Here is a 15,477-nt window from a genome sequence, read left to right as displayed (position 1 = left end):
AGTGGTTATCTTGTACTCATTGTGGGATTTAATGGTCAGCATGTCTACATCTTTTTCTCACTGCTTAAATAAAGCCAATACTCTTTCTTCAAGAGTTGATTCCCTTGCTCAGGATCAATAAAATATTCAGCATGAGCAGGCTGGCCGGATTCAATGGCTTGGAAAGGCTGTTAAAAAAATGGAATCAGTAAATGCTACAATCATTCAGGAAAGACTCGAGGGTTGGAGTATGTGGAAAATTGCCTAATTTTAATCTTAGATTTACCAACTTCCCCAAAGTTATGGGTGAACTTCTACAATTCCCTCTGAGAAAATATCTAATGGAAATATTGCATTTTATACCAGAGAATATTCCATCATTTAATAAGCTCTTTTTTCTTCCGTTTACATGAAGTCCTGGTTGGCAAGCTACTACTCAGGTACCATTAGAATTATCAAATTTGACTTATTTTCTGGAATTTTTTTTTTTGGAAATAATTGAGAGGACAAAACCTTTAGTTGTTTTTTTTTTCAGTGAGCATGACCTGAGTTTTCTTATGAAATATTACTTCGAAAATCTAAATGCTAGTTTCTTGGGACAGCCAGGTGGATTTATCCTGACCTGATTAGGGCAACACAAGAAAGAAGGAGAGGCTTCTTGGCTTTACGCCAAGAAATACAAGCTCTAGGAGCATCATTCTCATTAACATATCCTTGTAAATGGGTATTTAAACTGCGAGCTGAGAGTTTCATTTTTTTTTGTTCCAGAGCAGTTGAGGAGTTTTCTTGATATGAGGAAACAGGCTGTTCCATCATTCCCCCAATAAAAGAAGAGTAATCTATCTAGTATGGTATTGGAACAGCCAACGTCACAAGTGCAGGAGATCGCTCCCGGACCCCCGCTGGACCCCCAGGGACTTTTGGCCAGCTTGGGGGGGGCTCCTGACCCCCACAAGACTTGCCAAAAGTCCAGCGGGGGTCCGGGAGCGACCTCCTGCACGCGGGCCATATTGCCAATATTCAAAATGGCGCCGGCGCCATTTTGAATATTGGCAATACGGCCCGCGTGCAGGAGGTCGCTCCCGGACCCCCGCTGGACTTTTGGCAAGTCTTGTGGGGGTCAGGAGGCCCCCCTCAAGCTGGCCAAAAGTCCCTGGGGGTCCAGCGGGGGTCCGGGAGCGATCTCCTGCACTCATGATGTCGGGTGACCGGAACCAAAATGGCGCCGGCGCTACCTTTGCCCTGTCATATGGTAAGGGCAAAGGGCCACCGGCGCCATTTCTTTTAACGCAGCCATGGCCCGAGAGCGGGAGATCGTGCCGGGACCCCCTCACTGGACCCCAGGCAATTTAAAACATTTTGGGGGGCTTCGGGAGGGTGGGGGATTTATTTTAAAGGGTCGGGGTGGGTTTTAGGGTGCCGGTTTTCCCACCCTCTCCCGATTGATGATTTTTTACGATTTAAAAAAAACAAAAACCATGACAATCAATTTCCCTCCCCCACAGCCAAAATCGATCGTTAAGACGATCGATCACCCGATTCACATCTCTAATAACAACTACATTTGTTGCACAGACAAAAAACTGTGTGAGTTATTATTTGCTTTTCTTATCTCACATTATTTTATAAACATAGAAAGTACTTTGTAGAGAATATTAAAGATGTGTATACCTTGATTTGACCTTTTGAGCAAGGGTCACTGCACACTGATCGGACCATTCCACTCTTGTTCATTTGGATCTTGAAATCATCAATATTTAGAATCCCTTCATGCCATGTTCCAATGCGTACATAATCATATTGACTAGACTCTATGAACTGTAGGTTCATGATATCATATCTGAAAGCATAAACCAAAGACCGTTTATATTGGTAGCATTTAATGAGACTTAATGTATAATTTATTTAAAAAATAAATCATGTTGAGAAGATGATCACTATATCAAATAGAACCCCCAACTCCTTACCTTGCCATCTAGCACGTCTTATGACTTACCACAGAATGAGAGCACTCTACTAAACAATGACGAGTGCTCAACCCCAATCACTGTTGTCAGACATTATGACACCCTATTACTATTCCCTAAACCTAGGCAGAATGAGGGAAGAGGTTAAATTGAATAGATTAGCTTTTATTTGATGTTTGAAGATGTGGTACAACAATTAAAATACATATCATATGGATTCATTTATAGTCAACTAACTTAAAAGAGACCATTCTATAGTTTGCATATAGCACCTTTAGACAAGACGAGGGATGCAATAGGGTTTTGAGTGAAGCATTGTACATTTTTTCAAAAGTGGAACTTTTTCAGTTTGTAAATTTGTGATCCTAAGAAAAGATGGAAGTAAGGCATATGAGGTTTTATTAGGGATGTGCACTTGTTTAAAATTAATGCGGAAAAAGGAACAAATAAGGGCAATTTGTTTCATTTGGGGGCACTGAAACAAATTGAGGACTCCCCAAATGAAACAAACCTTATTTTTTGAATTCATTTTAAAAGACTGTATCAGGCCTAGGCCCGAGGACAGGGCCTCACCTAGGACATTGGCTGAAGCCCAAGGCAGAGGCCATGGCCGACACCCAAGCATTAATCTGGTGCCTTGGTCTAGGCCTAGGCCCAAGGCTCAAAGCAGGGGCCACAGCCTAGGCCTGAGCATGATGCCAGGGTCTTGGCCTAGACCTGGGCTGATGCTGAGGCCTCAGCTGAGACCCAAGACCTGCTGAAAAATCTCTTACCTGATCTGTTAGGTATCCATGGAAGTGGCCATGCTGGGTCCAGACACCTTGGCCTCTACTCAAGACCAAGGCCCAATGCCTGGGCTGTGGCCTAGGCTGGAGCCCAGGCCCAATGCTGTGGCCCTGCCTGGAGGCCAGGTCCTGACACTGGGGCCTCGGCTTAGGCCAGAGCTCTGGCTCAGGTCTCAAGCCATGGCACGGCTTAGAGGCTGGGTCCCAATGCTGGGACCCAAGCCTGGACCCAGGCTCAATAGCAGAGCCTGGCCTGGAATCCGGGTCCCAATGCATGGGCCTTGGTCTAGGGTCAGGCACATGCCCAGAGCCCAGGCCTTGGAGCAGCTCCGATAATGTCCTCCGGTGCATTCATTCCAGTGGATGGCATCATTTGAAGAAGAAAAGAAGAAAGAAGAGGATGTTGGCGCTGCTGCAAGGCCTGGGTCTGGCCCAAGCCCCAGCATCAGAAACTGGCATCAGGACTGTGGTGTTTGGCCTGAGCCCGGGCTCCAGACTAGGCCCTGGCATCAGGACCTGACCTTTGGGCTGGGCTATAGTGTTGGGCCTGGGTCTAGGTTCCGGCCTAGACCCTGGCATCAGGACCCAAACTCTGGGTTGGTACATAGTGTCAGGCCTGGGCCCAAGATTTGACCTAGGGCCAGGTGTCAGCCTTGCATAGGCTGAGGTCGAGGTTATAGTGATCTACTGCATCCTCAGCCTATTCAAGACCGAGGATTCGGCCAGGGTCTAGGCCTTGCTGGCGGATTCCCACTGGACCAGGTAAGGTGGGGCTGGGCGGATCCTGGCCCCGGCATTTTTCTAGGTGGGTGGGATGGAGGGATGGGAGGCTTTGGGAGTCCCTGTTTTTGTTTTTGTCCATTGTTTTTTAATGTTTATTTGTTTTTTCCAAACGAATGAATCAAATCAAACATTCCATGAACCAAATTTTGTGGGAAAAACTCTCCCAAAAAGATACCGAAAAACAAAAACATTTTTTCCCCTGAACACTCCTAGGTTTTATCATATGCTCAGATAATTTTGTGGTATATCAGTTGGCCTGACTATGTTCTTATAATTATGTATAAATGACATCCAGTGCTTTAAAAATGAGCTCTGGCCCATGTACGAGGAAAAAGAAAAGGTAACATATCCTGTGGTTAATCATTAGAGACTTAATTCATCCATGTCAATTTCAGCATCCATTTAGTAAGTAGTCTGGGTGATGCATCAAGACATAGAAGGGCTCTAACCTGCATTAAACAGCATATACTGAGCAATAAATGCTAGGGGTGTGAATCGTTTTTTGACGATTTAAAATATCGTCCGATATATTTTAAATCGTCAAAAATCGTTAGAGCCGCGATACAATAACAATTCCCCCGATTTATCGTTAAAAAAATCGTAAATCGGGGGAAGGGGGAGGGGAAGGAGGAGGGCGGGAAAACCTGCACATTAAAACAACCCTAAAACCCACCCAACCCTTTAAAATAAATCCCCCACCCTCCCGAACCCCCCCAAAATGCCTTAAATTACCTGGGGTCCAGAGGAAGGGTCCCGGTGTGATCTTTTACTCTCGGTCCTCCGTGCGTTGTAGAAATGGCGCCGGCGCTACCTTTGACCTGTGACAGGTCAAAGGTAGCACCGGCGCCATTTTGTTTTTTTGTCCCCCGACGTCAGGAGCATAGGAGATCGCTCCTGGACCCCCGCTGGACCCCCAGGGACTTTTGGCCAGCTTGGGGGGGCCTCCTGACCCCCACAAGACTTGCCAAAAGTCCAGCGGGGGTCCGGAACGATCTCCTACCGTGAATCGTTTTTCCGTACGCAAAATGGCGCCGGCCGTACGGCAACACGATTCGACTGCTGGAGGTCATTCCGGACCCCCGCTGGACTTTTGGCAAGTCTTGTGGGGGTCAGGAGGCCCCCCCAAGCTGGCCAAAAGTCCCTGGGGGTCCAGCGGGGGTCCGGGAGCGATCTCCTATGCTCCTGACGTGGGGGACAAAAAAACAAAATGGCGCCGGCGCTACCTTTGACCTGTCATATGACAGGTCAAAGGTAGCGCCGGTGCCATTTCTACAACGCACGGAGGTCCGAGAGTAAAAGATCACACCGGGACCCTTCCTCTGGACCCCAGGTAATTTAAGGTATTTTGGGGGGGGGTTCGGGAGGGTGGGGGATTTATTTTAAAGGGTCGGGGTGGGTTTTAGGGTTGTTTTAGTGTGCCAGTTTTCCCGCCCTCCCCCTTCCCCTCCCCCCCACTGGACCCCAGGTAATTTAAGGCATTTTGGGGGGGTTCGGGAGGGTGGGGGATTTATTTTAAAGGGTCGGGGTGGGTTTTAGGGATGTTTTAGTGTGCCGGTTTTCGATTTACACGATTTACACGATATTTAAAAAACCCAAACTGCGACAATCCGATTCCCTCCCCCTCCCAGCCGAAATCGATCGTTAAGACGATCGATCACACAATTCACATCTCTAATAAATGCTATTTATCATGCGATATTTACTATAGCGGCAATATCACATGATATACAGTATGTGATATTTTGCATTCCTTTGCACAGATTCCCTCCTCTATTACAATGAGCTGCTTTGCATGCAATTTACATGCATCAAGTCTATGCTAATAATTTATTGCGGCCGACTGAGAAAGTGGTCAGCCATGATAAATTAACACTTCCATTAAATTAAATGTAATGTTAGAATCCTGGGAAACCTAATGCAGGTTCCGAGACCCCTGCATTATATTACAAGGGCCATGCAAAATTCAACAAAAATGCCCAGCAAAAGAAGTTGAGAGCGGGTCAAGACTGAGCCCTTGCTCAACTCAGGGCCACAACACCCAAAAGTATTAAAAAAAAAGTTTTAACTTCACGCACATCGATGGACCCCTCCCCCGAACCTTGCAATCAATAAAGAGCGGACTCTAACACTGTCCTCATGAAAGAGTACCTCCCTTTCCAAAAAGGCCTGTCACTGGCACCAACCCCCCCCCCACCCCCACCCACCCCAACAGTGAATCAAAAATGTTAGTGTTATAGTGCTCCCTCTCCCTTCCCCAAATATATTTAAAAAAGCATTTGATGATCAGTGGAAACCTCTACCCCAACTCCACCCATCCCTACAACCCTGCAACCCTCTTCCCACATCCCTAAACCTCCAAAATTCAAAGGCGATCCCACAATGGGGCCTGGAATGCCCCCTAGCCCTGGGCCTGGTCAATAGGGATGTGAATCGTGTGCCCGATCGTCTTAACGATCGAAATCGTCTGGCAGGAGAAGAAAATCGTGTTTGGCACGATTTTTTAGTTAAAAAATTGGTTTTTCCGATTAGTGCGCACTAACCGGGAGTTAGTGCGCACTAACTATTGTTAGTGCGCACTAACAGAAAATGATACAATTTGACACTTTTCAGGTCAGTTAAGGTCAGTTTAGGAATGAATATGTATTCCTATTGGCTGCCCTCTTATTTATTCATGTTACCAAGGTTCCCACTGACAATATATGGGGGATGGGAAATGGAAACAGTTGGTAGCTTGACAAAAAAAGTAATGTGATCAGTTAATGTGACTAGAACTTGTGCCCTATCCCTGATACCGGGAGTGTTGTGATCTTCCTGCATGCAGTGCCATATCCCTGATACTGGGAGTGTTGTGATCTTCCTGCATGCAGTGCCCTATCCCTGATACCAGGGGTGTTGTGATCTTCCTGCATGCAGTGCCCTATCCCTAATACCAGGAGTGTTGTGATCTTCCTGCACACAGTGCCCTATCCCTGATACAGGGAGTGTTGTGATCTTTCTGCACACAGTGCCCTAACCCTGATACCGGGAGTGTTGTGATCTTCCTGTACACAGTGCCCTATCCCTGATACCAGGGGTGTTGTGATCTTCCTGCACACAGTGCCCTAACCCTGATACCGGGAGTGCTGTGATCTTCCTGCACACAGTGCCCTAACCCTGATACCGGGAGTGTTGTGATCTTCCTGCACACAGTGCCCTAACCCTAATACCGGGAGTGTTGTGATCTTCCTGCATGCAGTGCCCTAATCCTGATACCGGGGGTGTTGTGATCTTCCTGCACACAGTGCCCTATCCCTGATACCGGGAGTGTTGTGATCTTCCTGCATGCAGTGCCGTATCCCTGATACTGGGAGTGTTGTGATCTTCCTGCACTCAGTGCCATATCCCTGATACTGGGAGTGTTGTGATCTTCCTGCATGCAGTGTCCTATCCCTGATACCAGGGGTGTTGTTATCTTCCTGCACACAGTGCCATATCCCTAATACCAGGAATACATATTCATTCCTAAACTGACCTTAACTGACCTGAAAAGTGTCAATTTGTATCATTTTCTGTTAGTGCGCACTAACAATGGTTAGTGCACACTAACTCCCATTAGTGCGCACTAACCCGATTAACGATTTTTTAACGATAAATCGTTAGAATTCCTATTGTATCATGTTCTTTAACGAGTTAAGATGATTTTAAAATTATCGGACAATAATTTTAATCGTTGAAAAACGATTCACATCCCTACTGGTCAACACTATTTTGAAAAATGGTGCTGACCTGACTGGAACAAGGTCCGGGGATTGGAATTCACCATGTTACACCCACCCACTTTGTAGTTGAGTCCTCTGTGAAAGTAATATTTTATGTCCTCTTGATAAGCCTCATCAGTTATTTTACTTTCCAACATGGAAACAAAAGGACTTTCCAATGAAGGTGGCAGGGATTTAGGGAGATCCTAAATATTGTGACTCTAACATAAGGAACTATTCTTTGAGATTTCTGAACTTGCCAGCAGCTTCCCTCTCATCTGTAGGCCAAGATATCCCTCAGCTTAGTCCCTTTCTTCTTTTTCCCATTTTGACTACTGCGCAGAAAATACAGATTGCCTCTATGTGGCCTTCACTGCCTTTACCCATTTCTGTATGGTGAAATCAGTAAAGAGATAAGAGGAGAATTCCCACTATTTTTATGCTATTTTCCACTGTGATTTAGGTCTTTTGTAATTAAATCTTTCAATAAAATTAAGGAGCTATTTAAAGAAGATGACGAAGTGCTCTAAAACATTTTTTTTAAATAATTTGAAATAGTTTGAACAGATGTGAGGCAGTGCTGAGTTGCCAACGGTGATTAAAGAGCCACTTGCACTTGTGAAGGACACTTGGTGCTGAGAGTTGATTACATCGAGAAAATGTAATTTAAATAAAAACAGATTGATACATTGCCAGTATTTAGCACTGTAGTGTCGCACTGACTGGATGATGATCTTTTGTAGGACTTTTCCAGGTTATCATGGAAACAATCCCCAAGTGATTCAAAGAAAATAAATATAATGTATATTTTATACAAGTTGTATTGTTAATTAATTGATGTTTTCATTGTGGGTATACTTCTCTCTCAAAGAGTTTACTCACAATATGTAATTTCTGGCATTACGTTTTTGGCCAAGGAATCAGTTTTAGAGAACTGAACACTGGTGCACGTTTTTGGCCAAGGAATCAGTTTTAGAGAACTGAACACTGGTACATGATGGGGATGGAGACACTGATGTGCACTATTCTCCCTGAGATAGATTCCTGGCTCCTGCATTCATAGAAACAGGAGATGATGGCAGAATATGGCCATCATGTCTGACCAAATTGCTTCCTTTCAGGCCGATACAGTACAGTGCGCTCCAACACCTCAGCAATAGATTGACTCCTCCTGGAGAAGTGCTTTGCCTGTGTTCCTGCTTCCTGGTATCTGCTGTACATTGTTCCTATGTTTTTGTGTCCTGTTCGTGGCTCCCTGGCAGTCTGGTCATCTCCTGAGTTTGTGTCTTCGTGCTCAGTCTTCCCCTCTTCTGTTTTCAGCGTCTCTTCGTATCCCAGTGATTCCTCATTCTCCTTCCTTCTCCTCCTGGTTCCTTGTCTCCTTGGATTGGACTTCTGGCTTGACTTTGGACCAGACTTTGGCACTGATTGGATTGACCTTCTGGCTTGACCTTGGATTGGACCTTGACACTGTTTGACCCCGACTACTGCCTGTTCTCACTTCTGACCGAATGCTGCTTGCCCAGACCATTACCTGCACCTGACCCTGCTGTCTGTGGCTGGTCCTATCACTGCTCCTTCCTACGTGCTGGCCTGCAACAACTTCATCCTGATGGATCTTCATCTTCGCAGAGGCCCACACCTAAGACCAGCCAGCCCCGGCACCTATGGGCTCAACCTAAAGGAAAGTGGGCTGGTATTGGTGAAGCTCCAGTTGGGCCTCTGCTCCCGCCAGATCTGCCTGCCGATGGTGGGGACCTGCAGGGCTCCTTTCCTGTAGGTAGCGCCAACTCCGCCTTGGCCTAAGGATCCACATTTGCAACATTAGGATACTCCAGCCCCATGGGTCAGACATTCATTGCACACCATGGATGGATTACAAGTTCCAAGTTTCAGTAAAAAGGAACACTTCTACAGAGGGATACATAATTTAAACTTGTACTAAATTAAAAACAAGGAATCTGGATATATTTGCACAATTTATTTATACACTTTTTTGATTTTCCTCTAATCAATATCAGTAAATATTATTCTGAACACCCATCCAGTGAGTCCTGCCTGTTTTGCCAGGTACCTGTCCCAAAGAGCAAGAGTAATACACACAAACACAAGGTTTCCCTTGCTAGGGCCACAAAGGTGATCCTTCAACCCGACAGAAAGAATCCCCCCCAGGAGAAAGAAGAGTTGGGGGAAAAACAGAAGAGCTAGCTCACTGAACTTCACAATCTGGGTGAACAAATAAACGTGGGGGTAGCTTGCTTATTACGGCAGTTACTACCCCACGGCAGTTACTACCCCACGGCAGTTACTACCCCCGAACTGAAAACATCCAAACGAACGCTCAGACAAACCGAAAAACAATGGAGACGAACACCTACACCAAACCTGAAAGACAAATATAGAACACTTCTACACAAATATACAGCTGACCTCAACACAGCAAAGCGCAATTTCTACACATCCAGAATTCATGAATACCAATTCAACCCGAGGACCCTCTTCTCATACGTCAAAGAACTCACCAACCCAATCCAGAATGACACAATGCCAAACTCCAACAACATCTCCAGTGACAAACTAGCTCAATTCTTCAAGGACAAAGTCGACAACATCATTGCCAAGATTCCCCATTCCCACAACGACTCAACAAATATCCCTCCTCCCATCCACATTTGGACCCAATTCACTCCTGTTGCATCTACAGAAATTGAACCCTTCATCAAAAAAACCAAACCAGCATCCCACCCCGTAGACTCCATCCCCATCAAAACCCTAAAACTCATCAGAGAGATTATTGCCAAACCTATAACCCAAATCATCAACCTATCCCTCGAACAAGGAATCTTCCCAGACAAACTCAAAAACGCCATCATCAAACCAATCATAAAAAAACCGCAACTCGACAAATCTGATCCTGCAAACTACAGACCAGTCTCCAACCTCCCATTCCTAGCAAAAATCATCGAGAAAACTGTCAACAATCAACTCACAGACCACCTCGACGCCCACAATCTTCTCCATCCAACACAGCACGGCTTCAGAAAACTCTACAGCACAGAAACTCTCCTCCTCTCCCTCACCGACACCATCCTCAGAGGCCGAGACAGTGGCAAGACATTTCTACTGATCCTCCTCGATATATCAGCCGCATTTGACACCATCAACCACAGAACTCTCCTCACCAGACTTAAAGAGATCGGTCTGCAAGACACTACACTCAACTGGTTCAAATCATACCTCTCTAACAGATCCTTCATTGTCAAGACAAACTCTTCTGAATCCTCCCAAGTGCCCCTCACCCATGGCGTCCCTCAAGGTTCTTCACTATCCTCGACCCTCTTCAACATCTACCTCCTCCCACTATGCAAATACCTCTCTGATGCCAACCTCACCTACTTCGTTTATGCAGACGACATTCAAATTCTCCTCCCCATCACCAAATCCATTGAACTCACCATGGAAAGATGGAACAAACTCAGTTCAAATTTATCTCAACTGCTATCACAACTATCTCTCTGCCTCAACCAAGCCAAAACAGAAATCATTCACATCCAGGACGACCGTCCCGCTTCCCCCCTCGAGAGCACCCCCTCAAACAACACAGGAAGCGCAAACAACACTGGGATGCCAAACTTATCAAGAACCTCACTCACACCATCCACAAAAACCCTAGGAGTAACCATCGACAGCCAACTCAACTTTAAACGACACATCTCCAATATAATCAAAGATGGATTTTTCAAACTTCAAACACTTAAAAAACTCAAACCTCTCCTCCAACCGCATGATTTCCGAACAGTACTACAATCAATTATTTTCTCAAAACTCGACTACTGCAACTCCCTCCTCCTTGGACTTCCTGAAATCCACATCAAGCCCCTCCAAGTTCTACAAAACGCCACCGCCAGAATTATCACCAATCACAGAAAATCCTCCCACATCACACCCACTCTCAAAGACCTCCACTGGCTGCCCATCACACAAAGAATCCAGTATAAAACCCTCACCCTTCTTCACAAAAAAATAAACAACAACAGAATGGTCTGGCTAAACAACAACATCCAACCATATTTCACACAAAGAAATCTCAGATCCACCAACTCAGGTCTCCTCTCCATCCCAACTCTTAAAAATGCTCACCTCAATACAACACGCAAACGAGCCATTACAATAGCTGGCCCTACCCTCTGGAACTCCCTCCCCCCACAGCTCAGAAACGAACCCTCACCGCAAGTCTTTAAAAAACAGCTCAAAACATGGCTGTTCTTGAAAGCATTCCCTCCTGAACCCCAACATCCTATAATAAACGCTCTTGAAGCATTACCGCATAACTTCTACTCTGCATGAACGCATAACCCCTCCCCCCTTCTCTATCCTCCCTTTCCCTGTCCCCCACCCTTCTCGTAACCTCCCTTTTCCCTGTCCCCCACCCTACTCATAACCAAGTCATATTGTACATATTGTATATAGGCTATATGCCATTTCTATATACCCACATCTAATATTTAATTTTAATTTTATTCATATGTTACAATGTTCCTTATATTTATTGTTTAATCAACTGTTCTCTTGTTACAATGTAAAATAGGGCAGTTCCGGCTCTATTCAACCTGTTTTCTGGAAACCGATGTGATATCTCGATCGAATGTCGGTATACAAAAGAAATAAATAAAATAAATAATAAAAAATTAAGCCTGATACATCACTTTGAATGCATGCACAGCGTTCCTCTCTGCTTCTACGGCAGGGGGTAATGTGGAAAAGAGGATTAGCATTCAGACAACAACGAACAAGGACTGAACTTCATAATCTGGGTAAACAAATATGCGTGGGGGTAGCTTGCTTATTACGGCGGTTACTACCCTAAACCAATTAAGCCAGATACTTCACTTTGAAAGCATATACAGCATTAGTATCTGTTTCAACGGTAGGGGGAAGTGAGGAAAACAGGATTTACATTCAGACATCATCCAACAAGGTATCGATCTGTGCAATCTGGGTAAACAAACATCGGGTAACTTGCTTGATGCAGTGGTTACAACCCTTAACCATAAGCCTTATGCTCACCCGTGATGCAACTCCAACATTACTCTCTGCATCAATGACAGGAAATTTGAATCAAAAGTTACCAACAAGAGCCCTGAAGTTGGTGGTTGGTGAAACAGATAAGTATGGGAAAATAAGTGTGGAAGCTTGCTGGGCAGACTAGATGGGCTGATTGGACTTTTTCTGTCGTCATTTCTATGTTTCTTTGAAGAAATTCTTTTATGGCTCTGTGGAATCAGCACTGTTTCCCAAAAAAGGGTTACATTTAGGCGAGCAGGGCTCTGAAAATCCACCCCATATTTTGTATAATGCGCGCACACTTCTGTGGACAATATAAAATTCAAGCGCATGTGAGTTTGCACGCACATGCACGCGTATATGGACGTGCATGCTTGTTTTAAAATGACCATCATTGAACGTGATGGCAGTCTGCCTATCCACACTTCTTGCTCAGTTTTACAATCCCTTCCTCTCTCTTAGAGATCCCCTGTATTTGTCCCATGCTTTCTTGATTTCTTATACAGTCCTTGTCACCACTATCTCCATGGGGAGGCTGTTCCATGTATATACCACACTCTCTGTAAAGAAATATTTCCTTAGCACTATTTCCTTTCAAACTCATCCCATAAAACTTCATTCCAGAGCCTCATTTATGTTGAAAATGTCCTGCTTCCTCTGTGTTTATTCATTGGTGGTATTTAAATGTCTCTATCATATCCCCCCTTTCCCTCCTTTCCTCTCGGGCAGTGGTTCTCAACCTTTTTCTGTCGGGACACACCTGACAGATGGTTCTCACATGCATGACACACTGACCCATGATCGTCACGGGGCTAGATGTAAAAGTACAGTTTGCATCCACGGGAACCCCCCTGACCCACAATAATGGATGTAAAGCAGAATTATGACATTCCCCATACAATTCACCCTACAAAAAAGATATTCTGGTTCTGGTGTCATCTCAGTAACAGCAACTCAAACTCCTTCTACTTCCAGGCTCAATAGCCCTACTTATGAAAAGACAGCAGTTTACCACCAAGGCATATCCCCTCTTGAGAAAACACAACAAATAAGACTGATAAAACTCTTACATGCTAGTAAAATATCTCATCTCGGTAACAGACACAGAACCGACCTAACATACTCCCAGGATCTGTAGTAATGCACATAAACTAATCCGCACACAGTTACACCTGTATTATGGAATACACTCAAACAGGAGCAACCCTATTTATGAAAAGGCAACACTATAAATATTAAATCAGGTCCTAAAACCAATACACCTCTTATTAGGAAAACAGAACTAGCAAGCAGCTATAGATCCCCACACAGAAATAATTGTAAAACTATACTAATAAGCAGAATAAATGTTTCTAAACAGCTATGAACAGAATAACATCCAACAATTAAAAACTCATAAAAACTATTAAAAATTCTCCAAACACCAATAAAATATTTCAAAAAAAGCAGACACATCACATAATATTAAATAATTAAAATGTCAGTCAATCAAGAAAAATAAACTTAAAAAGCCACCTTTACTTACCCCCCTCCAGCAGCTCTCCTATTCCTCTTCCATGCAGGCCGTAGCACACAGCAGAAGCAGTAGAGGCTAAGCTCTATACTCATGGTCCTCTTCCTTAATGCCCATGTCTCTCACACACACACACCATACCAGTCATGCCCCCATGACCAATTTCTGTCTCTCACACACCAATCATCTCCCAAACAGTCTTTGACACACACACCAGTCACCTTCCTGAACAGTTTCTCTCATGCCATACACACACACAGGCTTCCCACTCCCGTGTTCTACTTACATATACGGGCTTCTCACTCTCATAATCACTTTCTCTGTCTCACACACACTCACCAGTCTCTCACTCCCATGCTTGTTCTCTCCACATGCACAGGCTTCTCATTCCCATAATCACTTTCTTTCTCTCACACACACAAACACACACCAGTCACCTGATCTCTCTCATGCATACACACACAGGCTTCCCACTTCCATGTTCTGTCTTACATATACAGGCTTCTCCCTCACATGCTGTGTCTCACACACACACAGGTTTCTCACTCCCATGCTCACTCTCTTCACATGCACAGGCTTCTCATTCCCATAATCACTTTCTCTCTGTTACACACACATACATACACACACACACCAGTCTCTCTTTCATTTCCATGCTCGCTCTCTACTGCACAGGCTTCTCATTTCCTGAATCACATTCTTGCTCTCATATTCACACACACCAGTCTCTTTCTCTCATACACACCGTCACCTTACCAACCAGTCTCTCGCTCTCATGCATGCACACACACACACAGGCTTCCCACTCCCATGCTCTGTCTCTCACATAATCAGGCTTCTCCCTCCCATGCTGTGTCTCACACACACCCAGATTTCTCACTCCCATGCTCACTCTCTTCACATGCACAGGCTTCTCATTCCCATAATCACTTTCTCAGTTACACACACACACCAGTCTCTCTCTCATTTCCATGCTCGCTCTCCATGTGCACAGGCTTCTCATTCCCTGAATCACATTCTTTCTCTTACATTCACACACACCAGTCTCTTTCTCTCACACACACACCGTCACCTTACCAACCAGTCTCTCTCTCTCTCATGCATGCACACACACACAGACTTCCCACTCCAATGCTCTCTCACATAATGAGGCTTCTCACTCCCATGCTTTCTTTCACACACATCCACCCCCCCCCCCCCAACAGCAGGCTTCTTACGCCCATGCTTTCTCACATACCCAGATTTCTCATTTCAATGCTTTTTCTCTCTCTCTCACACACACACACACATCAGTCACCTCCCTGACTAATGTCTCACACTCTCACATACACATCAGTCATCTCCTTGAGCAGTCACTTTCATTGTCTCTCACATATACACATACATCAGCTCTCTGACCAGTTTATCTCACTCACACACATGCTCTCACTCACACGCAGGCTGGCTGCTTCTTTCTCTCACTCACTTCCTCTTCCCCGCCCCTCCCCGAGCACAAATGGTAGCTGCAGCAGCCTCCTCCTCCAGCCCCCGCAAGCCAAGAAAGAAGAATCCCATCGGCCGCGGGAGGCTCATGCTGCTGACTACTTTCCCGATTACCGGCTGCTTCAATTGCTCGGGGGCCGATGCTGCAGCCGCCGCTGCTACTTTAT

At 45.1% G+C, this 15,477-nt stretch overlaps 1 protein-coding gene across 1 annotated transcript in view; it reads right to left on the bottom strand.

Annotated features, from left to right (window-relative positions):
- Positions 1–15,477, bottom strand: part of GRM1 (glutamate metabotropic receptor 1) — a 915,771-nt gene that overhangs the window by 143,711 nt on the left and 756,583 nt on the right. Inside the window, exon 5 of the mRNA XM_029594037.1 lies at positions 1,651–1,819. Within this exon, the coding sequence (XP_029449897.1) occupies positions 1,651–1,819 (169 nt within the window). The remainder of the gene's footprint in view (positions 1–1,650; positions 1,820–15,477) is intronic.

Source organism: Rhinatrema bivittatum, chromosome 3, assembly GCF_901001135.1.
Source record: "Rhinatrema bivittatum chromosome 3, aRhiBiv1.1, whole genome shotgun sequence".
NCBI classification, from domain to species: Eukaryota; Metazoa; Chordata; class Amphibia; order Gymnophiona; family Rhinatrematidae; genus Rhinatrema; species Rhinatrema bivittatum.
Note: the sequence above shows the minus strand (reverse complement) of the source record. Positions and strands in the feature narration are given on the sequence as shown.